A 27,826-nucleotide genomic window follows, 5' to 3' on the forward strand; every position below is an offset into this window, starting at 1 on the left:
ATGAGTAAAAGAAAAAGCAGTGACACACCAGTAGGAAGGTCAGTGACTTTTTATTCAGTCAAGCTGGTACTATAAGCTTGAGAAAAAGTGGCTTTAGGGCTGATTGCCATAGGCTGGCCATGGTCTTTTACACTTTTGTCAGCACTTTTTACTTTGGGGCAACATTATTTTTTCTGCATTTCCCTGAGCGCATGGATCCTTCTCTAATTTACAAGACTGCTCAGTGCGTTTGTACTGTCTTTCCTTTTAAAGGCATGTTATGCTTTTTAAAATTATACATGTAGATAATGATACTGAATAAAAATTATTAATGTGAAACTTGAAATCCTTCAAAATGAATGGATACATTACAGATTTATTGATACACATTCTATTTTTGATGTTTTCTGCCTTTCAGTCATCAGATACATATTCAGTAAGAGAAGTTTTAGTTTGTATTTTATGATTTTCAGGGGGTTGCATCTTTTTTTAGTGAATTTAGAATTAACCTATTACCTTATGAGTCTGATTTTCATCATTAAAGGATTTTACTTTTTTATGCATGATGAAAACTTCTAATTTCATTTTTATAAGCTAGCGGCTTCCCCTTAAATAATTGATCAGGAAATTTTAATTTATACTTTATTTCAGGCTTTTTTGAGTTATACACAGCATGCATATCTATTTGTGCAGAAATAAAGAGAAAAAGTGTGTGTGTGTACATATTTATGCTGTGATTATACAATAATTAAAAAATAATATGCTCCTAAGCAATATCCTCAAGGTGCAATTTCAACAAATTTTTTCAATGTTTTATTTTTCCTTTGTTTGTGTGTGTAGTACTCACAAAAGGCAAGTCTTCTTTTGCTCTTTATAAGGTATTGTCTTCTATTTCAGGGTATAGAAAAGACTCAACATTTTAACACTCAAGTCATTCCTGTCTTTAAATTTTTTGCCCACAGAGTGAGTGGGGCAGCTTTTCCTTCTCCCACTGCTGCTGAGATGGCAGAAATTAGTCGAATTCAATATGAAATGGAATACACTGAAGGTATTAGTCAGCGAATGAGGGTGCCGGAAAAACTAAAGGTTGCACCACCAAATGCTGACCTGGAACAAGGATTCCAAGAAGGAGTTCCAAATGCTAGTGTGATCATGCAGGTTCCAGAGAGGATTGTTGTTGCAGGTATTTTACATTTGTTTATTAAGTTACCTCATCATTCTGTGTCTCATATATTACTATGAAAACCTTTGACCCTTTCAAAGTATCATTTACAAACGAGTCTGGGAATTGCAATTTTATATTTTTTTTTCAAAATTTCTATTGCAGTAATCAAATTGCAAACAATAATTTCTTAATAATTCAACTAATTATTAAGGTATAATTTACAGACATAAATGTACACGTTTTTAAGTGTATAGTACATACATACACCACCACAATCCAGTTATAGAGCATTGTCATTACCCTGAGATGTTCCCTGTGCCCCTTCTCAGTCAGTTTTTATCCCTCAATTCCAGGCAGCTGTAATTTCGTTGTTTTTTTTTTTTTAATTTTTTTTTTTAAGATGTATTTATTCATCCATACAAGAACCGGGGTACAGGCCAGATGTGCGGGAGGGTGATAGGATCCACCAGAGACATAGTGGGGAACAGAACAGGCAGACTGACTGAAAGACACTGCTGAGGGGAGCAGCGGGTAAGACAGGAGAGGTCTGCCGTGCCATGTGGGTATCTCCCTGGCCAGCTGGAATCGAATCCGTGCTGCAGAGGCTGAGGACAGCTTCACAGCACTGTGCTCAACCACCTGTGCCAACAGGGAGGCCTGTAATTTCCTTTTTCTAACCAAAAGTTAGATACACCTTTTCTAGAGTTTCATAAAAATGGAGCGATGCAGTAGATACTCTTGCTATGACTTCTTTTGCTTAGTGTTAATGTTTGTAAGAGCCTTCCATGTTGTTGCTTTGTCAGTCATTCATTCCATGTTTTTGTTGCTTACTCTTCCTCTGTGTGGGTACACCACAGTTTCCTTATCCACTCAGCTGTTAATGAATATTTGAGTTACTACCTCTTTGGGTGCTGTGAATATTCATGTACAGGTCTTTGTGAGAACATGTTTTCATATATCTAGGAGTGGAATTGACAGCACATATTACAAGTTAATTTAACTATGAAAAGCTGCCAGACTTTTTTCAAAATAGGTTGTATAGGTATTTCTCACATTTCAGAAGTTCATGTTATACCTTTTGGCTTTGATAAGAATCAAAGATAAGAAAAAGAATCCTGGTCAGTGTTGTTTCAAGGACCTGCTTTAGTCATACATCATTTTTGTTTAAGGGTGCAGTTTCCAAGAACCTAGCCAGGGGATTGATGACTAATTGTACTTGTTTTCACTAACAAAGTAACCCAAAGAGGATTTTCGCTTTACAACAAAAGGTGAAAATAGCACTTCACGTTTGTTGTGCAGCGCACATTACAGAGGCAGGTCACATCAAGTAGCACGAGTCGCACTGCCTACCTTCGTCCCGTCCCCAGGACCTTCTTATACCCCCAGGATGTATATTTATCATATCATTCCCGCTTTTACTATGTGTTATTTCAGGTTTTATGTATTACTTGGCATCGTTTGGTAGGTTATTTTTGGGGTCTGGGAGTGCTAAACAATTTTTCTACGTAAATGGTAACTGCTTCTTTACACCATTTTTGCTAAGGAATGGTTTTATAACAACACTCTTCTTCCAGATAACGGGAGAAACTTGTCCCTTTTCCTGTGGTCCTCAGTGACATAAGGGAGATTCAGTTGCTTACATCCTTGTCAATACTTTGTATTGTCAGGGTTTTAAATTTAGCTATTCTAGTGAGCCTATGGTAAATACGTTTAATAAAAAATGACTTTTTAAAAATGTTCCTCCTCTTTATTTTTTATTCCCAGGAAATAATGAAGACATTCCATTTTCAAGACCAGCAGATCTTGACCTTATTCAGTCAACCCCTTTTAAGCCCCTTGCACTAAAAACACCACCTCGTGTACTTACACTGAGTGAAAGACCACTAGATTTTCTGGATTTAGAAAGACCTCCTCCAACCCCTCAAAATGAAGAAGTAAGTAGACTTTAATATCAACAGACTTTGAAATAATAATGCGTGAGAGCAAAAGTCTAGAGGTTACGAGGCTGTGCATCATGTCATTAACCGTGTGTCATGAGACCTGCGTGGAACCCTGACTACTAAAATTCTGAGTTTCAGGTTCTCCAAGTGAGATTTTGATGCTATTTTTTAATTTAAATATTATGTTTCAAGCAAATGGAATTTTTGTAGAAAGCATTAACACTTCAGTGATCTGAAATGAAGAACTTCTAGGAGTTAAATCTTAAGCAGCACAGGGCTTGGGGTGGTTAACATGGGAGAAAATCAGTGCATCAGTTATAAAAGCAGTCTGGCAAATAGGGCAAAGAAAGCTCTGTTCCCTTTGACATTATGTGTTCTCTACACTAGAAAGTTTCAATTGACTTAGTTCCTAAATGTGACAGCCATTGATTCAGGGCAGGGCGTGTGAGGTTTTTTTTGGTATATGTGTGAATGTCTCTGTAGTTTCACCTTTGTCATTATAGCTTCTGGAACGAATAGTGTGTTGCCCTGAGGTGAGTATAAGATAGCAGTGTGCAAACAGATGTTTTTATTGGAGATGTAACTGCTTATATCCAGATTCATTTTTCGTGTAATCTTTTCCAAAGAGTGTTAAGCATCCATACAGCTAAGAGATTACAGTTACCTAGTACTGCAGGAACATCCCAGGTATAATCAGAAAGTGGTCCCCCATATTCACAGAGGGCAAGAGAGCCCTAGGAAAAAGGCAGACTATTCCAAATGGGTAGGTCACCATTTAAATGAGCCGGGGAATTTATAAGGCTTATCTTGGACTGCTGCCAAAAGAGTAGATCTCTGCACTGCCCCCCACTGGATCTCTGAACTTTTCATGGAGGCTTTACCTGTGTTTAATCACATGTGGTCCAGATTGCATCAGCAACACATTACACATTGTAACACCTTTCTCAAGGAAGGTGGTATCCTTGGAGCAGCTTCTGGAATGCACATTTCAAAGGACAGCCTATATCACACATCTAGGGGGTAAGGGAAGGCACCTGAGGTATGGTCTTTAGATTAGAAGTTTCTGCTGAGGTAATAAGGTAATAGCTCATGGGTTCCAATTTAGACATTCTAGGCATTTGCTCGGTAGAAGCCATTATATTTCAGTGCTTACATGGCTAATAGGAACTGAGATGCTTATGTTACAGGGCAGGGAGAGGGGCAGCCCAAACCCTGCAAACCTGCCTATTCTCTTGCAGCATCGTAGTTATCCAAAAATTGTTGAGCTTTTGTGTAAGACATTGTGCGGCATACAAGAACAAAGAGACATAGTTCTACTCTGAAAAAGTTTTCTCTGCCTAGTCACAGAAGGACAATGGAATGAGGGGAGGGAAAGACACCACACACAGGAGACACAGAGTTCCCTCATAACAAAGAGTGACAGAGGTTATGAAGGTTGTTACACAGACAAGACATCACAGCTCACTCCTCCTTAAAAACCCAGCTTCCCAACTCCCCTAAGTTCCCAGCAGCAGTTGTGAATAATACCATCTTGCAATGAGGATTCTGCCAGGAGGGAAAACCTCCCTTTGATATTCTTTGGATTTGTTTTCTTTTGATCTTTCTGTTCCCACTAATAATTGTAGAGGCCTATGCTTACCCAGTGTGAGTAACTGATTGAAAATAAGCCAAGCACTTTCCAGAGTGATTCCATTACGATGAGTGAAGAAGAAATGTGTACCAGGATTGCCCTCAACTTTATATAGGTTTTAAGCCTATCTGGGGCTTACTGCTAGGGTAATTGGGACACTTGCCAAATGTGATAAATGCCCAAAGTGTATATAGCACTGGGGTGAAAAACAGGCTGAGAATTATACATAATTTTGAAGTCTGCTTTTCAGCTTATGAAACTTTGGGCAAGTTTTTTTTAACAAGTCCAAGGCTTATTTCTAAGATGAAAATAGGAATAATGCTAAATATATGACTATTTATGAGAATTAAGTGTAATGATGTATATAATGTACTATTCATGATAAAAACTCAATATGTATAAATATTATTGTTATGAAAGAGTCAAAATCCTGTGTCAGGAACCCAGTCCTGAGATGTAAGAGGAGAGTTCCTGAGATGAATCCCAGTTTCCCACTGGAAGGAAAGCTGAGGTGATGATCTGTACTTCATATCCAGAGGAGGGTCAGATGGGTTCAACCAGCGAGCATGAGAAAGAAGGGAAGGAACCAGAGTTCTAGTATCTTCTAGAAAATGGATCGAGCTATAAGGGTAATAAAGCTTAATGCTGAAAACATTGATTCGTTCAGATGCTATTCAAGTGAGAGCTCCCGAGTCCTTGGTTCTGTCACAGTTGTTGGACAGCACGTGCCAGGGTTCCTTTTTCTCAGCACTATTGACATTTTGGCCTGGGTAATTCTCTGTTGTGGTTAGAGTTATCCTTTTGTAATTTAGAAGGTTGTATTGTATTGCAGCATGCTTATTCTCTACTAGATGCCAGTAGCAATCACCAACTCATGAAAATCATAAAAGTCTCTAATCAGCAAAAGGTGGAAGCAGCCAACTGTTCATTGAATGACAAATAGATAAGCAAAGTGGTTTATCCTTATAGTGGGCTATTATTCATATGTGATAGGGAATGAAGTGCTGATATGTGCTATAACATGGGTGAGCCTTGAAAACATACAAAGTCAAAGAAGCCAGACAGAAAATGCCCTATATTATATGATTCTACTGGCCTGAAATATCCAAAAGAGATGAATTTATAGATACAGTAAGCATATGAGAGATTGCCAGGGGGCTGAGGGAAAGTGGGATTGGGAATAACTGCCTAATAAATGTAGAGGGATAAAAATGTGCTGTAACTAGGTATGGTGATGGTTGCACAGCATTATGAATACACCAGATACCACTAAGTCGCATACTTGAAAATGGTGATAAGGGTGAATTTCATGTTATTTTGTGTTTTACCGCAATAAAAAGAAAAAAGAATTATCTCGAGCCATTGCCAGATATCCCCTTGAAAGGCAAAAATCACCTCCAGTTGACAACCACTCGCCTGTCACAACAAAGGATACTCTCAGAAGCCTCATGGAGAAGGTATAAAATTACCTAAAAGCCCAGTGATGCAAGGAATACATTTACAGAGAGCAAACTGCACTTGAGCTTTTAAACTGGCTTGAAGAATTCAAGGGAATCTATGAGGAGGGCTTAAAAAGATGAAGATAATTCCCTTGCTCAAAGAAAATTTACAAAATGTGGAGACTTGGCTGGTAGAGAAGAAATTGATGAACTTTTTCAATGTGGCACATCCCTACCAATATTTGAAAAGCAATACCAGGTCAAAACATGACCTTTGATTGGTGATTCTACTGATAGGAAAGTAATAGCGACTGAACAATAAACCATCTAATCTGGCATGAAATTGCGGAGTGCTGAATCATGACAATTCTCGGTGTCTTTACAATATAGTAAATTAGGGCCTCCCCTGGTGGCGCAGCAGTTGAGTGCTGGGCTGCTAGGCTGCCTGCAGCCTCTGCAGCACTGGTTCGTTCCCTGGCCAACGGCGAAGGTCCCACAAAAAAAAAAAAAAAAAAAAAAATATATATATATATATAGAGAGAGAGAGAGAGAGAGAGTAAATTAGAAGGAAGAGGCTGAACACTTACTCTCTCCTCTTCAAAAGGGGTCCAAACTGAAGCCAATGAAAAAAGATCTTCTAGAAAAAGAGTTGAAAAATAATGTCAATGAAAAGATTTTACAGTCTTGATGCAGTGTGCCCCAGTCAAAGATTTGGACTCCACCAACATCCTATCGAGGAAGCAGCAGTATTCTTTACAATGATCCACTTCAATAGAAGCCAAGAGCTTTGTGAGAAGATTATCGAAGTGTCTGAAACAGATTTGACTAAAGACAGCTTGTGAGAACTTTTACCTCAGTCCCAATTCCTGCTTCAAAGAGGAGTAGTGTGGGAATGCCGTTCCTTTGCTGTGATAAATCTTTGGAAAAGCTCTGGACCCCAAATGTACCCAAGAATTGTCGACGGAGAAGATCTGTGGGTCTGTGTTTGTCTTCACCTGGGTTGGGAAGAGAAGAACAAAGGCAAACAATGTTTTCAGAAAGGGAGCTAGGTTCTGGCCCTGCAAATCTCTCTCAGAAGCCGTCAAGGCATTCGCAGGATGTCATGTTCTACATGCGGTGTACATCTGGAGCTCAAGGACTAGCTCTAGGCCCAACTAGAACAAAGACTCATCAAGGATCACACTTGAAAAGCAGCTGCATTAAAAACTTTCAAGAAGGATGACACAAAAGTCATGTTGTCTAACTGGAAGCTCTGGATGCCTAATCCAGCACCTATTTATTAGTGTCATATGATGGTCTAGTTCAGCCGATATGACGACCTTGTGAATGTAAAGTAAAAAAAGTATTTGACCTGAGGGGTAATGAGTGACCCAACCATATGACACAGCCTAACAAATACAGAATTCCTAGGATTCCATGGATACTTGAAAAGGCCCTGCAGTGGCTCAGAAAATCAACAAGTTGATGAGTGGGGATCTGCTCACAAGTTGATTATGGTTTCTTCTGTTCCTTTCCCCTCGTCTGTGGCAAGAGCAGTGGAACTGCGAAGAACCGGGTGGAGCGAAAGGGAGAGAACTGGGGAAAGAGAACTCGCTCGTGTACTTGCGAATCCACCATGGAAGATGCAGAGCTGTGCACTCACGTCCTTTGGGCGGGGTCTGTTACATGGCCCTCTCGACCCTGGTGTGGTCTCTTCACTACTGACATGCGTTCCTTGTTTCCGTACTGTGACTCCATTCAATTCAAAAATTCAAAAATTCACACCTCTGAACTATTATTTAAAACAGCATTTTAGATTTGTATAAGGGAAAAATGCCAGGCTAACTGAGCAAGATTCTTGGAGGAGATAGACTCTAAATACTGTTAACCCTTGAATGCCACCATTTCGAACGGTGAAGGTGCACTTATACATGGATTTTTCCTGTAAACTTAGGGTATTGTGAATATATATATTTTCTCTTTCTTATGATTGCTTTAATAACATTACCCCCCTTGGCTTTATTGGCATCAATACATTATGGAATATATGTAACATGCAGAATATTTGCTTAATGGAGTGTTTATGTCATTGGTAAGGCTTCCAGTCAAAAGTAGGCTATTAGTAAAGTTCTAGGAGGGAGTTAAAAGTTTATATGCACAGTTTTGCCTGTGCTGGCTAGAGTGAGGGGCTTGTACTCTTAAGACCTTCGTTATTCAAGGATCAGCTGATAGAACCAGCAAACAATGGCCTGGAGGGCACTGACTTGTCCAGGATCCTATGAACAGTCAGTGTAGGTCAGAGCATAAGCCCATCAGAGGGGAGTTTTATGCCTTTTAACAGACACAGATGACCCCGCGGCCAAATAACTTCCACAAAGTTTCCCAAAATTATGAGACTCTGTTTCTCAATCTCAGAGTGAATAGAAATTTTTATGCTTATGTTTTGTTGGTTTTTTTTTTAAAGATTTATTTATTTATACAAGAGCTCTGGTACAGGCCAGAGGGTGAGAGGATTCACCAGAGACAGAGTGGGGAACAGAACAGGCAGACTGACTGAAATACACTGCTGAGGGGAGCAGCGGGCAAGACAGGAGAGGTCTGTTGCATTATGTGGGTATCTCCCTGGCCAGCCAGCGATCAAACCCACACTGCAGAGGCTGCAGACAGCTTCACAACGCTGTGCTCAACCTGCTGTGCCACCGGGGCGACCCCTTTTATGCTTATGTTTTAATAGATAATCAGTGCAGGATGTTTCTGAAGCACATTTACAAACCTTGACTTGTCAATTAGATTTCAGTAAAGCTGGAAAAAAATTAATTTGAAAAATAAATGAAAACCTGAAATCAAAAGGAAAACACCACTACCACTGTAAACTAAAGGGTGACCATATTTAAAAAGTCAGTGTATTCCTTCTCACTCCAGTGACTGAATTCTGTGGTGTGATAATATACAAGTGGTCATGTTGGAAGGCATAACAATATATGCTATTGTCTTAAGTACGGCCCCCCCGCCCCTGCTCCCATATGAGAATAATATCAAGCTTAATGTTCTTCTTAAGATATCTTTTGGGCCTCCCCGGTGGCGCAGCAGGTTGACCGCAGCACTGTGAAACTGTCTGCAGCCTCTGCAACGTGGGTTTGATTCCCAGCCCAGCCAGGGAGATACCCACATGGCGTGGCAGACATCTCCTATCTCGCCCATTGTTCCCCTCAGCAGTGTCTTTCATTCAGTCTGCCTGTTCTGTTCCCCACTCTGTCTCTGGTGACCCCTCTCACCCTCCCACACGTCTGGCCTGTACCCCAGTTCTTGTATAAATAAATAAATCTTTAAAAAATAAAAGATTTCTTTTAAGTCAGGTTTCAAATGGTGATCATAACACTAGACTGGATCCTTTCGTTTGTCAGACTGTGTTGATGTCATAGACAGATGTGTCGTCTGTCACTTCCTATCCTGCTTTATCTTAGTTTTCAGCATAGAGCAACAGGAATGGTTCCGGTTTAGGAAAGAATCCATATTAATGCCTACAGCATGGAAGAGCTGTTCTCTAGGGATAGCATGCACAGCTGCACAGTAGGTAGGAAGGCAAGTATGGGTGCTTTCTCGCTTACCAGCCCAGCACTACTTGCTGTGGGGAAATACTTGACTATGGAAGTGTTCGGTTTTACATGTAATTACTGTGAAATAATTTGTTGATTTAGCTGGAAAGAGCTCTTGTAGTAGGCTTCAAACTGACTCCTTTTCTGTTTTCAGAAGTTACTTTTTTTTCTTTAGTTTAGATGGGTAAGTGATTTACAACATAACCAAATCTAAACCATGCTCTGAAATTAGGTGCTGCGTGGTCTGGTTTTCAGTTTTTTGGTGTGAAATGTAAGGTTTATTTTGCTGTGATGGTGCTTATAATATACCTGACACCCTGCCCCCAAGTTTATATCAATAAACACTGACTTGCACTTTTGAGAATTTGAAGTTTTGAGTCTGTTACTTCACCTACCAGTTATCCTTTAAGGTTTAATTTTTTTTTTTTTTTAACTATGAAGTTGCCATGACTTTCTGGTAAAAAAAAAAAATTCTAAATGAGGAGAGGTAATGATTCCCATTCTCCTAATCTGTTGCTGTGTAATAGATCACCCTACACTTAGTAGCTTAATACATACACAGAAATTACTTATTTTGCTCATGGATTCTGTGGGTTAAGAATTTGTAGCAGGCATACTGGGGAAAGCTTGTTTCTACGACATCCATGATGTCTCAAAGACAAGGGGTGATGCGACAGTTTAAGGTTACAGCCACTGGAAGGCTTACTCACTCACATTGATGGCACTACCTGTTGTTTGGGACCTGCCCTTGGCCTTTCCATGTGGCTTTTTGGGATCCTCATGTTGAAGTTCAGCCAAGAACATCCTGGGAAAAAGAGGCAGAAGCCTTGCTGTTTATGACATAGTCTCAGAAGTCACATTACATCATTCTGTTGTCATCACCAGCCTGTTCAATTTCCAGGGAAGGGAACAGCAATCCCATCCCTTAATGGAAAGAGATCAAAGAAATTTTTATAAGAAGATCATATGGGAGGGGAGAGTGTGGCTCTTACTGGAATGCCAAAACCTTTAAGCTAGTAAGACCTTTTTTTAGTCTAATCTAACCAAATCTGAATTTGTTGCACCCCAGAAACCAGGGACATTTATTTGTAATACAAAACATCCCATTTTCTAAAACATATATGCCTTTAAAAACTCAAAATGTTCTTAAATAACATTAGGTACATAAATTATCAGCAACAAAAATAACAACATTTATGTCAAGCGAGATTGATGCTTTAAAAAGAAACCAGAAGTATCTTTCCATAAAGTAAATAAGCATTCCTAAGTTTATCAGCATTATATGTAGGGCTTAAAACCACATCTGTCTACAATAGAGCAGTCCTAATTTATGCTCTTTACAAATTTTGTGAGTAGCCTTGGATTAAGATTCTTTTAATGCTGTGCAGCTACTACCTACTAAGAATATTTTCTATTCCTTCCCCTTTTTGTGTCTCTCAGATCCGTGCAGTTGGCAGGCTAAAAAGAGAGCGCTCTATGAGTGAAAATGCTGTTCGCCAAAATGGACAGCTGGTCAGAACTGATTCCATGTGAGTAGAGCCACAAGTATTTTATATCCCTCCATAGATTTCTCCATCTATTGTCTGTTCATTTTTTGTAAATAAACCTCTGAGTGTGTAGAATGTTTTATATTTACATCCATTTTACATTTTTGCAGTATTTCTTATAGCCTTAAGATTTAAAAACCGTTTTTGTTAGTTGTGAGAATTTTTCAGGAGCATTTTTCTCTTCTGTGTTTGTGGTAGTTTTTTATAGTATATTTGCTTATCATGGGAATTTCCTATGAAGTATTCTTAAGAAAAATTAATAAATATAAGTGCTCATTTCTGTACAACCTTCAAAAATGTTTATGCCGAACAAAACAAAAAGGAAAATGTTTGATAAGGAAATTTCTTTATTTCCAAGTTTTTCGGTTTGTGTTAAGGTTGTAACTTCCTTTTCAGTGCTGTTTCCCATGAGCATAGTAACCATTGTAGCCTAGGCAAGTAGAAAATTTTTCTGCTCTCCAGGATTATTTTTCAGGTCTGTCATCTACTAAGTCATTGAATTATCAGATCCCTTTCATTTTCCAAAAATATAAGTGTGTTATTTAAAGGACTGTTGGTTTATACTTTTTTTTAACATAAGGTAATATTCTATCCTGATCTTAAAATAATCCACTATTAGATGTGTTGCATCAGGAAAGTGCTTTCTGTTATTTTGTTAATAAAATAATCCCTTTTATTTATTTTACAAATAAAATATCCCTTTCAAAACTTGTCAGAATTTTAAATCAAAATCATTGGTTATTGTGGTTTTTCAAATAAATAATTTAGATTGTTTATGTAAATTAATATTTCTTCTTCATTAAATTCTCATGTACACATGGGACACCAGGCATCGTATCAGCTATTCTGGGAACTGCCAAAAAATCGAGGTGATACAGTTCTCTAAGAGTTTGCAAATCTAGATAAAAGTAAAACATTTAAATTTACATACAATATAGGGTAGAATACAGTATGCCATTTATATTAAACCATGTCAAGTTGTAGTTTGGACCTGGACTGAAGAATATAAGAATATAAAAATATAACATAGAGGGGTAAAGTCTTCTGTAGTGCAGGTGCAATGAACCATAATACTTTGATTCCTTGGAGAATCCTATAGTAAGTTAAAATTAATATATAGCTGCTTCACGGAAGTCTTAACCTGAAAAGATGAACTGTTATTAATGTGAGTTCTTTTTAATAATTGTGTTTCCCTGAAGGTACCTGTTTGGCAGGGATGTCAGGCAGCCCATGAAATCCAGTTTTTTAGAATATTTCCAAATGGTTAAAAGAATACACAGTTTATGGCTATGGTAGCATCTTGATACCAGTAATCTCTGAGAATAATTAACCATACACCTGTGGGCTATGTTTTCTACTTGTAATCAAACTTTTTAAAGCAACAGAGGTTTCTAATACACTTATATAAAGATGTGGCTTATTATATAGGTCCTTAGTTACTTTGAAGTTTTATATCAGTGAAATTAAAACAGGACTATCTTAGTATAGCACCAGCTTTGTTTTCTCATGAATACATAAGTAAATATCTAATTTGTAGCTATCTTTGCAGGTACCAATAGCATAGTTCCTCATAACAGAAAAGATTAACAGTGCCTACTAATGCTTTTTTCCATTTAAATTGCCTAAATGACATTTTCTGCATGTTTGATAAAACTGAAGATTTCTCATGTAAATTTTTTGGTAGTAAAAATAACATGGATATTTAGCTATATTTTTTCACAGGGTACTGCTTACCTTATTAAACGATACTTTTTGTTATGATAGTTACCTGTGTTACTATTTCTTGGTAAGATACTTAACCATCTTTTTGTTAATAATATAACCATGCCTTTTTTTCTCATACCATTATTAATTTTACAACTTATAAATGAATTCATCTTTAAGAATTTATATTTAACTAACTCGTAGGTATTTTATGTAATAAGCATATTTTGTATTCAGTGTTGGTAATGTGGTAAAGAAGAAAGTATTGCTATATTACAGGTATATTTTACCTACATTTCAGTGTACTTTGGCCTTTTCTTTGTAAGGTGCCATTATGTGTCATTGTGCATGAACCTTTGCCTCCCTTCACTTTGTTTTATTCCTTGGCTTTATGAATAGAAGCATATGTGGGCGTAAGAGTTGGAGCACTGGCCTTGTGTTCTTAATTACTTTCAAGAAATAATAGGATCAATTATTGTCAGCTGTTGACAGAAAAATGCATTCTGACCAGTAAAATCTATCTAGCTTTTTATTTGTATTAATAAAAGCTGAATATGTAAAAGAAGCGTAATTATTATTTAAGGTGGCACAGATCAGATGCTGCCCCAAGAAATAAAATTTCAAGGTTCCAGGCATCGATTTCTGCACCGGAGTACACGTAAGATTTTATCTGCTCTGCTTTTCACAAGTAGGAGTTGCTTTAATTTTATAGGCTTGTGTTGTACTAACCTATTTCAACAGGTAATTGGCGTATAATAACCTAACCTTCTTACCATTTGACTTATTTAGTAGCTCTGTTTCAGGATTTCTCAAACTGTCATACACTTTGTTAAGGAAAAAAATAGTCTACTAAGAAAGTTGTCTATTTTAGGGATTGTGGTGAAAGTAAAATCAATTATTTATCCATAAGGACCAAGCATCCTTTCACAGTTTATTTTGCTTTGGTTAGTGCAGTCTCTACAGATTCAACTTAAGGCAAGTTCAGTGGCTTAAATTTCAGCACACCGTCTTGCCTTGTTTTATTTTGACCCTGAAGGAGACTGGAGCCTAATTGTGGTTTGTCATTTGAGGATTTTTTTTTTTTAATTCCATAGATTAAATTGTCCTTGAAAAAATGTTTTGAGATCATTAAGCCCACTCTTTCTGGGAGTGTGGCAAAATAAGGTGTGGGAATGACTGACCTCTCATGGGATGTGATATATAAGAATCCAACAGCTAATGCAGAAAAAAAAACTACTCTGACAACCCATGTTTTTTCTTTTATTCTGGTTCTCTTATTAGGCTTTTGGGACCTGATACATTCCCATAGGAAGTGGCAACAAATTAAAGTTTTCTATTTAAATTTTCAGGAGAAATGATAAAATTGGTTTTCAGTGAAAATTTGTCTCACCTTTTCATAATGTTACCTCTACTGGTATTTGGAAGGGGCTGGGACCTCACCAAAGATGTTACCGTCGCAGTTTGAGAAACGTCCCATTGAAAACCGCTGAGAAACTGCTGCTTGGCTGTGGATTTGACAGTGGCTGTGGATAATGACACAGTTATACCAAACAGATTTTCATTAAGATTTTAATTCTGTGTTTGCTAATTTAACATTCATGTAGTAATCAGTTGAGATGTTGCTATTTTATAATATTACTAGGATCAATTTATCATCAAAGTGCATTTTTATTTAAATTACTAATATTATAACATTTGCTTAAATAATCTAGTGCTATTGTAACATAGTCACTTTTTTACTTTGATATTAATTCACTTGTCAAAACAAAAATAAACACTAAACCTTGAGAGAATGAGTGGACAGGGATGAAATTCCACTCTGTAAGGCTGTTTGCCTCCAGTCGGTGGCAGTGGAGGACAGTCCAGCAAACAGCTCTCTGAAAACTAAACTGGGACTTACTCTTGTTCTCAAGTTTATTTTATAAAAAGACTTGCACAATTGCTTACAGTTTTTTAAAAAAAGAGTTGCTTGAAAGTATTTATTGCTTCTAATTAGAGCACTTTGAGTCATGTTATGACTTCATTCAGTTTATCTCTAGGAAGAAGTAAATGTTAACAGTCAAGGACATTTAATCTCAACATGTGCTACCAAAATTTGCCTTCAGTTTAAAAAATACATCCTATTATGTTTTAGCTGTTTATGGAGGACTGCCATGTAAATTAATGAAAAACTGTATTTCTTCTTAATCTTTGAAACTGTCTTTCTTTTGACAAACAACCAGAAATCCAAAGGTGTTTTTAATGTCTTTGAGGAAATGAGTACCTGCTAGTATTGATAAAGATTTCATTCACCTTTTATCTTTCCATATAAATATTTTTTTCTTAGGAAGTTACAATTCAGGGTTATTTTTCCCCCATTTAATACCATACTCCAACTTTATAGACTCTTAGAATTGGAAGAGATCTTAGAGACTGTTTTAGAATCCAACCTTCTGCACATTCCAGCTTAAGAATTCTTTGCAGGTAATCTGAAGTTAGTTTATGCTTGACTAAAAGTATCTTCTTGATTTCCTGTATATGGAGAGGAGATACTTGTGTTATTAGAATTTACACAATTCCTTATTGCTTCTGATGAAATGATTTCTCTCAAAGGAAGTAACCCTTCTTTCCTTTCAATTTTTTAAAAAGATTTATTTATGCAAACAAGAACTGGGGTACAGGTCAGAGGCGTGGGGGGCGGTGGTGAAAGGACCCACCAGAGATAGAGTGGGGAAACAGAACAGGCAGATGGACTGAAATACACCACTGAGGGGAGCAGCAGGCGGGACAGGAGAGGTCTGCCACGCCATGTGGGTAGCTCCCTGGCCAGGGATCGAACCCATGCTACAATGGCCATGGACAGCTTCATAGGTTGTGTTTTAACCCCTTGCGTCACCAAGGAGGCCCTCCTTTCAATTTTTAATTGGCAAAAATTCATCAAGTTTTTTCCATGACTTGGGTCCAGTTTATTGACTTTTTGCTCTAAAGTAAAATTCTATAGAATTTTAAACTTGAATATATTTGAATAGCTAATCTAACATATGTGAAGTGTTCAATAAAAACCTCAAAATGGGAAGACAAAACTTTTAATTATGTTAATAGGTATTGTACTGATTAGTCTTTAAAAACTTGCCTGAGTAAACCTGGCCAGCTACCTTGGCAGATCTATCAAGAAGAGTGTAAGATGGATTATTTGTTTTTGTTGATGCAGAACTGGCCGTTTTTTCCCCCCTGAATCTGGTGTCACCTTTTCTAATAAGAATTCAGTCTGGTTTCTTACAAAGAGCTAGAACTTCAGTGAGTATAAGCTAGTGCAGAGACTGTGTTTCAGATACACTACTTTGTTTATTCTCCTGTATGAACCAAATGAGTGTGCCAAATGCCATGGGTCAGTTGTTAGTATATATTCCAGAAGATTCCTCATCCCTCGAGAGACATGTGGGGTAACCCTGCATGAGCCTGCATCTAAAAATGTGTGTTTTTCTTGAAACCATTAAGCCTAATTCTTATGGTGAAGCAACTCTGACAGATTAATTTCTCAATTGCCAAGATTCAGCTTAGATCTTTTACAGTCTTTGGAACACATAGTCTTCATATTTTTTGTATTTTACTCTTTGGATTGTCAAGATAGTCAAAGTTACTCACAAAACTGCAGAGAAGTTTTCTGGGAGTAATATTAAATGATAACTGTCCTTTCAAAACAGCCTTCAAAGTATAGTGTTCTTCAACTTGTGCTTTTCCAGACAAATAATTTAAGTTACAGTAGAAGAGATTATTATATAAGCTGAACTAAAAGCTTTTCTCTCTTTAATTGTTCACTGTCCTCCACTCTGCTTTTATTTTGAACATAGTGCATAAGGTTGAGGTTTAGTCTGAGGTATTTTGCCCTGACATTGAAAAAATGCTGAGTCTGCATCCCCGGACGGCAGTCTTCCTCTTACTGTAACAAAACCTCTCACTGTAACTAACCAGATGCCAAGTTCAGTTCTTAAACACCTCACAAGACCAGTCATGCTTTAACATTTAACCCCTCTCTGGCAGTCCTGACACCAGTCTTAAGAGTGGCATTAGAACTGTCAAATTCTTCATTTAAATGCGTTCAGCTTTTAAGAAGCCCTGGAAGTGGAGCCAAAGAACTATGAATTTCAGCTCATGTCTTGGAGAATAATTAAGATTATTCACTGAGAGGCCTAGAAATGGTTGTTTAACAGCCATCTTGGCATTTTGAGAAGTGTCTTTGCCTTTCACTGTAATCACAGAATTGGAAGTCATTTTTCATGTTTTAGTTATTTAACTGGAGTGCATATGCTTTATTATAATTAAGCAATCAAAATGCCTTTGTTACAACTTTCTGAAACTTTAATTCATCTTTAAATTTACTTCTCCTAAACTCAGCTTGCTTCCCCTACTCATCAAAATTCAGCTTGCTTCATTGTCTTTGTGAAGTATCCGAAGTGGCATTTTCATGGAATCACGTTCAAGTCAGGTGTTTAAACTGTGATGCCTGTGTTCCAGAATTCTCTTACTCTTCTGATCACCCGGAAGCTGCAGTGCAGTGTTGCTAGAGGTTTGGTTTATTGAATTGCAACATAGATACTAAATAAAGTATGCTGCTTCTCCACAACCCGGGGTTAAACACACTCACTGCTATAATTCTCTTCCCTCCAAAGTTCTTTCATACTGAGTATGTTTATTTTGATGTTTAAGGTTGCAGAGTACAGATGCTACATTGTAGATGGTTTTTATAAACAAAGTTTATTCGCTTCTTTGGTTTGACTTAGGGGATACATGAAGGGTGGAAAACGGGGGCAAGAAAAAAACTAACTCTAAAATATAAGTTTGGGGAAACTGCTAAGCTGAAGTTTTTATAAGAATCTGACGTGAGTGTTTTTCTCTTCGTTTGCTGTGCCTGTGTAAACAGTGTGACACCATCGCAGCAGGTTCGGGTCTGTCCTCCCCATATGTTACCTGAAGATGGAGCTAATCTTTCCTCTGCTCGTGGCATTTTGTCGCTTATCCAGTCTTCTACTCGTAGGGCTTACCAGCAGATCTTGGATGTGCTGGATGAAAATCGCAGGTGACTGGCCCTCAGTGACTCTTGGCAGCTTTATTGCTTACATTTTGGCTCATTATTAGTGGACTGTGGTGTCTTCTTTTTATGTTTGCACCTTTTGTCTCTTTCTGAGATGCAATGATTTAAAAACAGCTTGCTTTGCTTTCTTTTAATTTGAAATTATTGTCCAAAATTCACATTTCACAAGATTCTGTTAGCTCTCTTCAATCAGGAAGAATATTCAGTTACACAGGAAGTATAAATTTTTCAAAAGTTTTGTTGATCTGTTCTAAGTACTTGATTCTGTTTTGGGATATGCTGCGGGATATTGTTGGATTGAGAGTGGGATATTGGACTGACACTAATTTTCTTTAGTGAGTCTTGATCAAATCAGTCATGATGCTGATGTGATTGTATTAATGAAGCAAATCTGAGAAGTTGCTGTCAGTGTAGCTGCCAGGACATTTTTTTTTCTTATCTCTTAGTTACAGATTTCTAGGCCTATATTGGGAATCCCAGGTACTGTTGTTTTTTGATAGTGATATTTTTCAGTATTCATACTTTCCCTCCCATTTGGACATCTCCAAGTAAAATCACTCCTAGTATACTTAGACATGTTCCTACAAATAACTTTCTCTGCTACCATTCATACTTTTGGTCCTGGCTTCATTATTACAGTGTTTTCAAAAGCTGAAATATATGGGGAGCTTGGCACAGCATTGGAAAGGTACAGTCAGTTTCATTTCTACTCCAAACATTTAGTGACTGAATCACTGTTTGAATTTTCATGATCATTTTAATAAACTATTAATTTTTGCATTTTAAAGAATTCCCCATAAAATGATATCAGCCCTTCCAGTAAGCCTGTTCTTACCTTAGGAAGAGTAAGACCTGTGGTTGCTCTGCACACACATCCTGTTGAGTGCTGGTGAGCTGCACACAAGGCCCAGGCATTGCACCTGCTTCCCAGCACTTGTGCAAACCGTTGTGTTTCTGAGACTCGCAGGCCCATGCTAGCATGCTTGTTTCTGGGACTGAGGACTTAAAGCTGTACCAGAGAGAGCGGTCAAAAGAGAAAGCTCAGGGGGAAACTTTTTCTATAATTCCCCTAGTCAAAGAATGAGAATCCCCTAATGCTCTTTGAAGCTTCAAGAATAATATCCAGTAGGAAGCAGCGTGGTTCAAAAGAAGAAGAAGCACGGATTCAGGGATCAGTCCGATTCTGAATCCAGCCCACTGAGTAGTTAGCTGTGAGATGGCCTTGGACAGTTGCTTAGCTCTCAGCCTCATTTTCTTCATCTGTGTTAAAAAAGGGGAGGGGAGATAATATCTATAGTTTCCTCAATTCTTGTGAAGGACTCTCTCCTTCCCCACCTTTATTTATAATATAGAGGTGATAGTTTCAAATTATTAGTGTGATGGGAGTCCTTCCAAAGAGTGATTATGAAGCAGCTGGTGCTCACTCCTAAAACTTAATATTTCAGAGGCTTATTCCTCCTCAAAATAGATTTATTCTTCAACAGGTATACTCTAACTTTTAAATTATATTAATTCCTTAGAAGAAACCAGATTATTAAGTCAAATTATATTTTATCAAATGCAGTGAAGAATGTCAAGATATTTATAAATCCTATAAATTAAATAATAGCTAAGAGATAAAGCCTCAATACATTAAAATTATTCATCCCACCTCCCAGCACATACATCGTTAAGTGCAGAGATATGAAACTTGTAAAAATAATTGGATTCTCCCCTCAATAATGGGAAAAAGTTTTGCCTCAAGTTCAAAAGTACTAAACCAGACATTATTACTATTGTAAAATTTACGTTTTATCATGAAAACTTTGTGTCTTAAGTGAAGTTTCATTTTATTTTGTTAATATAATGAATTGATAATTCAGAAATCCCTTTTCTAGGAGGGAGTTATCTTTTCTTATTCATTTAGACATGGTTTTAAAAATTCACAAAATGGTTATGTAATAATTGTTTGTTCTAGATTACACACCATTAGTTGTTACCTTAGAGCATGGCAGAGAATTGCTTTCATTATTGTAAGGTTGTTTTTTTTTAATTTTTCATCAAATTTAAATATTTTGCAATCTAAATGTTGAACAAGACTTAACCAGAATTCAAGTACCCAGTCTTTGTTTCTACTACGAGAACTGCCTAGCATTGCTTTTCAGATGTAAGAAATAGGAATGTGAAATTTGGATAATGTTCTACTTGCATGATTATAAAATAATACCGCTTATAAAATTTTAAGTGCTTTTATGTTCCTTCCTCTGTACATCATTTTTTCCATTCTATTTTACTATTGGCTGCTGTGCTAATGAAATATCTTCTCTGTCATCTTAGGCCTTCATATTAGGTTTGTTTAAATTAAGCTAGAAAAAAATGACAAAGAAAAAACTTTTGCCTGCCTCACTATAGGATAATGCAGATTCACAGATGCTTGACAGAAGAACTAGTTTTAGTTTGCACTTTCAGGGACAGTCTTGAAAGGTTTAATGTACTGTATTTTCATCGTATGAGGACTTATATGAACTAAAACCAACTTCAACATGAAGACAGAGAAACTCCTAGGCATGCATTAGAGAAGTTTATTTACACACAGGTCAGTGCTGTGCATTTGGAAAACTGATAACTCTAAAATTTACCAAAATACTTGGGACAAGCACCAGATGTGTCTTTTGGATTTAAATGCTATCATGAGTTAGTCCTTCTCTGGGTAGGACATGGCATGTCTTCTGACCGCTGCTAGAGCTCTGTGTCTCTCTCTCCAGGGCAAAATTTTAAAAAGAAATTGTTTCTATGTAAGAACATGTTTAAATATTGACAGGTTAGTCATACTTAGTAGCATGCTTAAGTTTTATTTTTACAAGGGGCTTGATTATTTTTATATGTTTTTCTTTAGTGACTTATACTAGCTTTGAGAGAATACAATCAGAAACCAGTGTGTAATAAAATTTTGCAAGTATCTAGATGGAAGACCTAGACTTGGAAATTATAGTTGGAACAGTGTTAATGTAAAATTTGTCTTTTTAAAAATATGTATCATTCCTTGTCCCCACTCAAAATGTTTATTATAGAAGTTTCTGGTTTGTTTGTTTTTTTAAACAAACATTAAGTCAGACCCTATACATATTCAAGAATGTCAATATACAATTTAAAATTGGAACATGTAGAGCCTTAGATCTCATTCCCTTTTGCCACTTTACTTATAAAAACATTGCTAAATATATTATAAAACTTAAGATTTTTATGTATTAAATCATACTTATAGTAGAAAGTGGTACTTGAATTGAAGTTTTTAACTTTGCGAAATACCTGTCTAATTTACTTTTATATTATATGTGTCAATTGCCAGTGTGAGAAGACAAAATGAAATACGTTTGGAAAGGTAACTGTATTATTTTCTGGCTCTGCATTACTAAAGGGAAATCTCTGTGGTGGAACATATTATATACGGCAGGCCCATCTGAGCATATATTAGTATGAGGGTTTTTTTAAACTGTAGGTAGCCAGAACAGTGGCTTCATTTAGTTGGCTATTCTCATGTCAGTGTAATGTGAAATTGTAGTTCAGAAACAGTTTTCCCAATGCCACAGTAAATACATTATTAGGAGGGGATGTATTTAAGCCTGTCTCGAGAGTTATGTCATTTGTCACTGTTCTTTAGCCCACAAACTAGAGGTCTGACACGTCTCCCCTAAAAGTCTCTGAATCTCTTCTCTTCTAAGCTCCCGATATTCTTTAAGCACCAGTAGTGCTCTTAGGAAATGTACAAATTAAATGTTACAATTTCCTCATCAGTAGAAAATAATCATTTGTATTGTAGCCAAATTACACAGCTGTTCCACCTTATAGGAAAAATCAGTGCTTTTGCTATTACATGTTTACTATGATCAAAAATTGTCTTGATATTTAAATTCCAGCAAAACCTCAGTACTTAAAGAATGAGACATTGTAATGCTTACCATCCTATATGGATCCTCTCTCTGGCGGGTTAGTGTTGCCGGTCCCTTCTGGGGGGAATTAGCCAGTGACCACATAGAGCTCCTTTTCTGATTTAAAAACTTAAAATTCAGAAAGGTCACTCTTACGTGGGTAGAGAACTAATTGTCCTCCAGAACCAAAGTTAGCAATGAGCTAAGTGAAGATCCCCACAAAGTTTTCCAGCACACCTTGGTCTTCATTTCCGCCAGCCCTGTATGTGACTCCTGGTTGCCCCTCGAGATCAGACGCCTGTTCACCCCGCAGCCCTCAGAGCAGTGCCCTGACCCCTCAGCCCCGCACTGAGGCTTGCGGGTCTGCTCTTGGGGACAGAGGGTTTAAAAGAGACATAGCTGCATGAAGATATCAGGCCCTAGTCAAAATCAGTGAGGTGGGAGGGAAGGAATCGAGAGAAAGGGGGCTTCCTTCAAATTTGGCGTTTCTGAGAGAGTTGCTGATGGCAGATGCGCAACCACGACCATGCAGGTGCCACTGACTGGTTCTCTGGCTGCTTCCAAGGCCGAGGATGGTGATTTTTTTCCAACTAGAAGAAATTACACTTTTAAACAGTTGTCCTCAGAATTGAATTTCATAATTTAAAATATAAGCACCAATAAAATTATTTTATCTGTTGGTGCTTCTTTGTTGCATACAGATTCCCTGAGCTTTTCAACCCATTGCAAAATATTGAATTTATGAAAATCATAAAATGGAAGCTTGTGAGACAAAGATTTTAAAATATCGAAAGATAATTATATTGTATTGAAACATACAATATAATCCTATTTGACACTTATTTGTCTTGTTTTTGCTTTTGTTTTATTACTTCTCTTGTTTCCTGATTCTGTCTTGTGCCTTCTTCGCAAAAACCTGCCTTAGACCTGTGTTGCGGGGTGGGTCTGCTGCCGCCACTTCTAATCCTCATCATGACAACGTCAGGTAAATTTTGAGACTTTTGTAATAACCGGGGTATGTAGTTGGCTGAATTTATAGTGACACATGTGGTCGCCCTGCCTCTCTGCGCAGCTCTCTCCTCACAGCTGTACCGCAGTTGAATCTGAGCGCTCCTGACCCCGGGCCACCAGGTGTGGGGGAAATGCTTCAAAATCATGACTTACCGTCTTGTGTACATGGAGATACGTACAGCTGCAGTGGATTGTGGGAGATTGTGGTAAAACCCAGGGGAAAAAAGATTTTGAATCTAATTTTATGTGCCTCCTCTTAATTGTTGCCTGAGGTTCTGTCCAGCATTTCCTTTTTAATTGTTAATTGTCTAGACGTCCCTTTCATTGTGTAGCTACTCCTGTCTACAAAGAATCATCTTAAATTGGGGAAATTGACATGGACAATCCAGGAAGAATGAAAAGGGAACTTTCGTCTTCTGGTGACTTAAGATTTCCTTGGTTTTTGCCCCTTTTTCACGCTGTCCGGCATGCCTAGCCTGCATGATTGTCTCTTCCTGTCAGGCACACAGACCAATGCCCAAGGTCCTCACGTGCCAGTATCCCCGATTCCATGTCCTGGGGGAAAAAATCTTGGTTGAGACTCACAGAGACCATCGCTTTAATTTTTTCAGAATCTTATTTTAAGCAGCAGTGTATTATCTGTAGCAGTAGATTTAAAACTGGCAGCATTATTGTGTGATGAGAGGAAGCTGGCACATGCACTTTTAGGCAGGAGAAGAGGGAAACATGAGTATCTCATGAATACTCAGTTCAGTTAGGAAAATGGAAGTGTGTGCCCTTGGCGGTCCCTTCCCACTGCTGACTTGTGTATTGAGTCCACTGTAAGTTTTCCCCGTGTATATTCTCATATACTTGTGATCCTTTTATCTACCTGTTAAAGGGTTTTCAGCCAGTGATCTGGCTTAGCAATTTTTACAGTTTTTTAGTTCAGATTTTAATTTAAAACACATGGTAATGTGTTTTTCTGCTTTAAGTTGAAGTGTATAGGTAAAGTCCTTTCCTATATCCTTAGATTTCTTTGCAAATGAAGATTTCCTTTACAGTTACTTAGAACCTCAGCTAAGTCAAGACTTACATTGTAATTGCTTTCAGTTACACTTCATTCCGTTCAATCACATCCCTTTAACTTGGAAGCATTGGCGGCTTTTTTTCCCCCCAGTTATTACTCAGATAGAGTTTTATTTTGAGGATAAATGTAAAGAAGAGGAATCTTCAACCTTATTTTTCCCACTAATCATTTAATAATTCCATCTTCACATTCAAGAGGTTTACTCAGATGTCTATGTACCCATAGTTCTAGCATGTACTAACTTAGAAACTTTTCTAAGCAATGCAGTTACTCTCAGTATTTGAGACTATTTAATCTCTTCCCATGAAGAAAGGGGGCAGTTAAATGAGAAAGCGAGTTAATTTAACATTTAGAAGGAACATTTAGAGTCTACTCTAGATTACCTAGAGTGACTTCACGCCGTCTGTCGCTGAAACGGCCACCTGTGCAGTTATCATCAGTTCAGAATCATGACACTGGCTGAGTGAACACTGAATGATTAGGAAGTAAACATTCTGTTTCACATCCTTTATTAAAGTATTTTTGGAATATTTCCAGTAGCATTTGAAACAGCGTTTCTGAGTAGACATGTCTTTAGCATGTCTGGATGGACTTGTCATGCGCCCCTTATGTGATAATATGCTTTTTGTAGGAGGACTTGCTTGAAATATTCAGATACATGATCCATGTGCCAACTGTCTGTGGGTTACATCTGAGTAACTTTTCAACTCAGTTTATTTATATTCTGCCCATTTATGAAAAGTTACTATTGCCATTTTACTGAGATAACCATGAAGGATTAAAATATTGAGGATATAATGTGTGAGGTGAGCTGTATGGTATGTAAATTATATCTTAAGAAAACATAAAATAAATTTAAAAAATAGAGGAAAAATAGCATTTGTATGTATTTGTCTCTCAAAACTTTTTTGTCTTACCTTTGAAAATAAGAGTCCCTTAGAAATAACTGTATTTGAATAAGAGGTGCCTTTTAATTTATGCTTTCTCTAGAGTTCTTAATTCTTAGTGGCATTCCAGTATTTTAAAAATAGCCTCTTTGTTATTTACTGTTGAGCCAATCCTGGATCAGAATGGCAAGATGTACCCAGGTGACATCGTCGTTTCTGGGGGAGACCTAGTAGAGTAATCGGAAATAAGAAGTGAAGGGAAGAGGCAATGAGAAGAGGAGAAGTAAACCCACTTTATTGTTTAGGTAGAGCCAGTTCAGCAGCCCCCACAGTGCACGCGGGTGTCGTTTGTCTTCGGATGCTCAGTACTGTTGGTCCCTAGAGTGCAGCAGCCAGGGCTTTGCAGATGGCGATGCCCGTCCCTCTCAGTTGAAAGTGTCTTTATGTCTTTAAACGTTTCTTCTCGTTTTCAAAGCTTCCTGACACTCCCAATATTGTAGATAGTTGTTACCTAAGTTCTTTCCTTTCTTCCTCTTTAGTAGTACCAATTCAGAGAATAAAATATTTTAGTAATTCATCTAATTAAATACCAGCCTTTGGAACAATTCTTTGAGCTTGTCATATCACATTATATGGCTTACCAGGTGCTCTTATTTCTAGTCTAATATTAAATTATATTTTTATTTCTTATCACTAGGTATGGCATTTCAAACATAGATGCAACAGTTGAAACAACTTCAGATGACATGACTGTTGTAGATGCAGCTTCATTAAGACGACAGGTATTAAATGTGCCAAAGAGGATATGATTCTACATTGTTTTCATGTATTTGATAGTTCCTAACTTTTTGTCGTTTTGTCTGCTGTGGAACCCATGAGTTGAAATATTTTACCTATCAAACAATTTACCACTGATTTTCCCATTTTGATCAAGGATGTGTTAAACTATCATTTACATGTTTTACTTGTGTTGCGTGTATACAGTATTGCCAAAACGGATTGATGATAATCTCTACAGCTGCTGTTTTGTCAGTGGATTTACTCTCCCAGCTTGGAATTCTCAATCCTTGAAATGCTGAAGGCTCAGCATTAAGAAAATTTATATCCTTCAGCTTCTTCAATATAGTGACAATAATGCTTTGTAGCACTCACAGCGTTTTCACCTAGTTGCTGCAGGTTAGATTTCTCGGAAGGCAGATTCTGGGAAGAAGATTTGTTTGTAGAAGGTTTAGAAGGGACTGCACTCAAGGGGGAAATCTTGGGTGGCATTGTAGCGAAAACAAAGGCTGTGGGTGGCCAACCCCTTTGATAAACTCTGAAGCTGAGGTGAGCTTTCAGAGTTGGAGCAAAGGGTCGGGCATCCTAATCACTAGCTAGTTGTTGGGTATATGTTTCCCCCAGAAGGGAATGTAAGTGTGGTCAGGACTCTTGTTCAGCCCCAGATTGGCCCTAGAGGGAGCCCACAAGCAAGGACAGTTCTGCCCTCTCAGTGGGATTAGCCTTTCATCCAGAAGGTTTAGGTAGAGGGTCGCAGTTGGTTTTATGTCATCCTCAGTAATCAGATTGGTGAACAGGAGGAGGCATTTAAAGCAGGTTAAAGATGAACCTCCAAGACTGAGGAATGGAAGCTCCTAGAAAGGGCCTAGGAAAAGGTAGGAAGTCCTCATTCTCTCTGCCCTGGTGAGCCTGTCAGAGTGTGTGCTCAGTCTTTCTGCCAGAACAGCCATCTGCAGCAGCTTCCTTACCTAATTATCTAGTCAAGGAAAGAGGGAAAACACACCCTTGCTAACTCAGACATGTGGAGAAGGGAGAAGGAGAGTGTTTACATGAACTTAGGCTGTCAGGGGTGACATTGGTAACATTTTTCCTTACTTGGTTTTGTTTATTTTGCTCCAAATGAAACTTTACATGTTTATATTAATTCTTTTGACAAAATGTACTGTCTTATAAGAAACTGTTCCATGAGATGAAGTTTCTGTTTTTTTTTTTTGTTTGTTTGTTTTTGCTTTTCACTTAGATAATCAAACTAAATAGACGTCTACAACTTCTAGAAGAGGAGAACAAAGAACGTGCTAAAAGAGAAATGGTCATGTATTCAATTACTGTAGCATTCTGGCTGCTTAATAGCTGGTTCTGGTTTCGTCGCTAGAGGTAACCTCAGCTCTCGAAAACATTGTCTCAACAGCTGGAAATATAAAGAATTTGCAAACTTCTTTGTTTCTGTCTTTGCATTGTATGCCATTTTATAGTCCATGCCCTGAAAATGTATTTCTTCCAGAAAGGAGGGGGAAGGACATATGTTTGCAGCAGTAGAGGTATGTTCTGTCCCTCGGCTGTATTCACCTTTAACCCGTTCTGCAGTAACACCTACTTAAAACTTTCCCTCTGCATGTTTTGTAAATAGGCTCTAGTTTCTTTTTTTTAAAAAAAGAAATTAATTTTTTGCCTCATCATTCTGCACAACTAGTTCTCTGAGTGGAAGAGAAAGTGCATAGAGAATTGATTTAGAAAAGTATCAGTATCTGTAAAAGAAAAATAATACTTCATTTTGTCCTGTTTCTCAAACACTATTAAACAGCTTTGTTAATAGACTTTTTTTTGCATCCACAATCAACATGAATACTTCTGAAGTGTGGTCTGGTGTCAGATTTCATCAAAGCACTTCATTTCAAAAATCACCTCCATTCAAATAATTCCTGACATTTTCAGCAGTTGATCTAATATATGTGTAAAATGTGCATTATTTTTATTTTAGTTTTGCAGATAGATGGTTTTCTATAAAGTACGTTTTTACTAAGTCCATGTGTGAATGATTTAAAAACTACAGATGAAGGTACAAATGTAGTACATTTAATAAACTGTCAACCAAAGCAATATTTGTCTACTGAAAGATTTTATTTC

At 37.5% G+C, this 27,826-nt stretch overlaps 1 protein-coding gene across 2 annotated transcripts; it reads left to right on the forward strand.

The window, feature by feature from the left end:
* On the forward strand, positions 1–27,112 carry MFF (mitochondrial fission factor; the record flags this gene model as incomplete). Of its 2 annotated transcripts, none has more annotated exons than XM_084243766.1 (9): positions 1–38; positions 942–1,162; positions 2,909–3,078; positions 11,169–11,257; positions 13,563–13,637; positions 17,880–18,035; positions 22,884–22,943; positions 25,623–25,707; positions 26,943–27,112. In XM_084243766.1, 9 exons carry the CDS (start codon positions 1–3, stop codon positions 27,072–27,074), a joined length of 1,026 nt encoding a protein of 341 aa, XP_084099892.1. In that variant the 3' UTR covers positions 27,075–27,112. The 2 variants fall into 2 exon arrangements, with proteins under 2 accessions (XP_084099892.1, XP_084099893.1); XM_084243767.1 differs by lacking the exon at positions 13,563–13,637 and adding an exon at positions 21,379–21,411.
* Positions 27,113–27,826: the final 714 nt, after the last annotated feature.

This window comes from Talpa europaea (assembly GCF_964194135.1).
Source record: "Talpa europaea genome assembly, chromosome: 1".
NCBI lineage: Eukaryota > Metazoa > Chordata > Mammalia > Eulipotyphla > Talpidae > Talpa > Talpa europaea.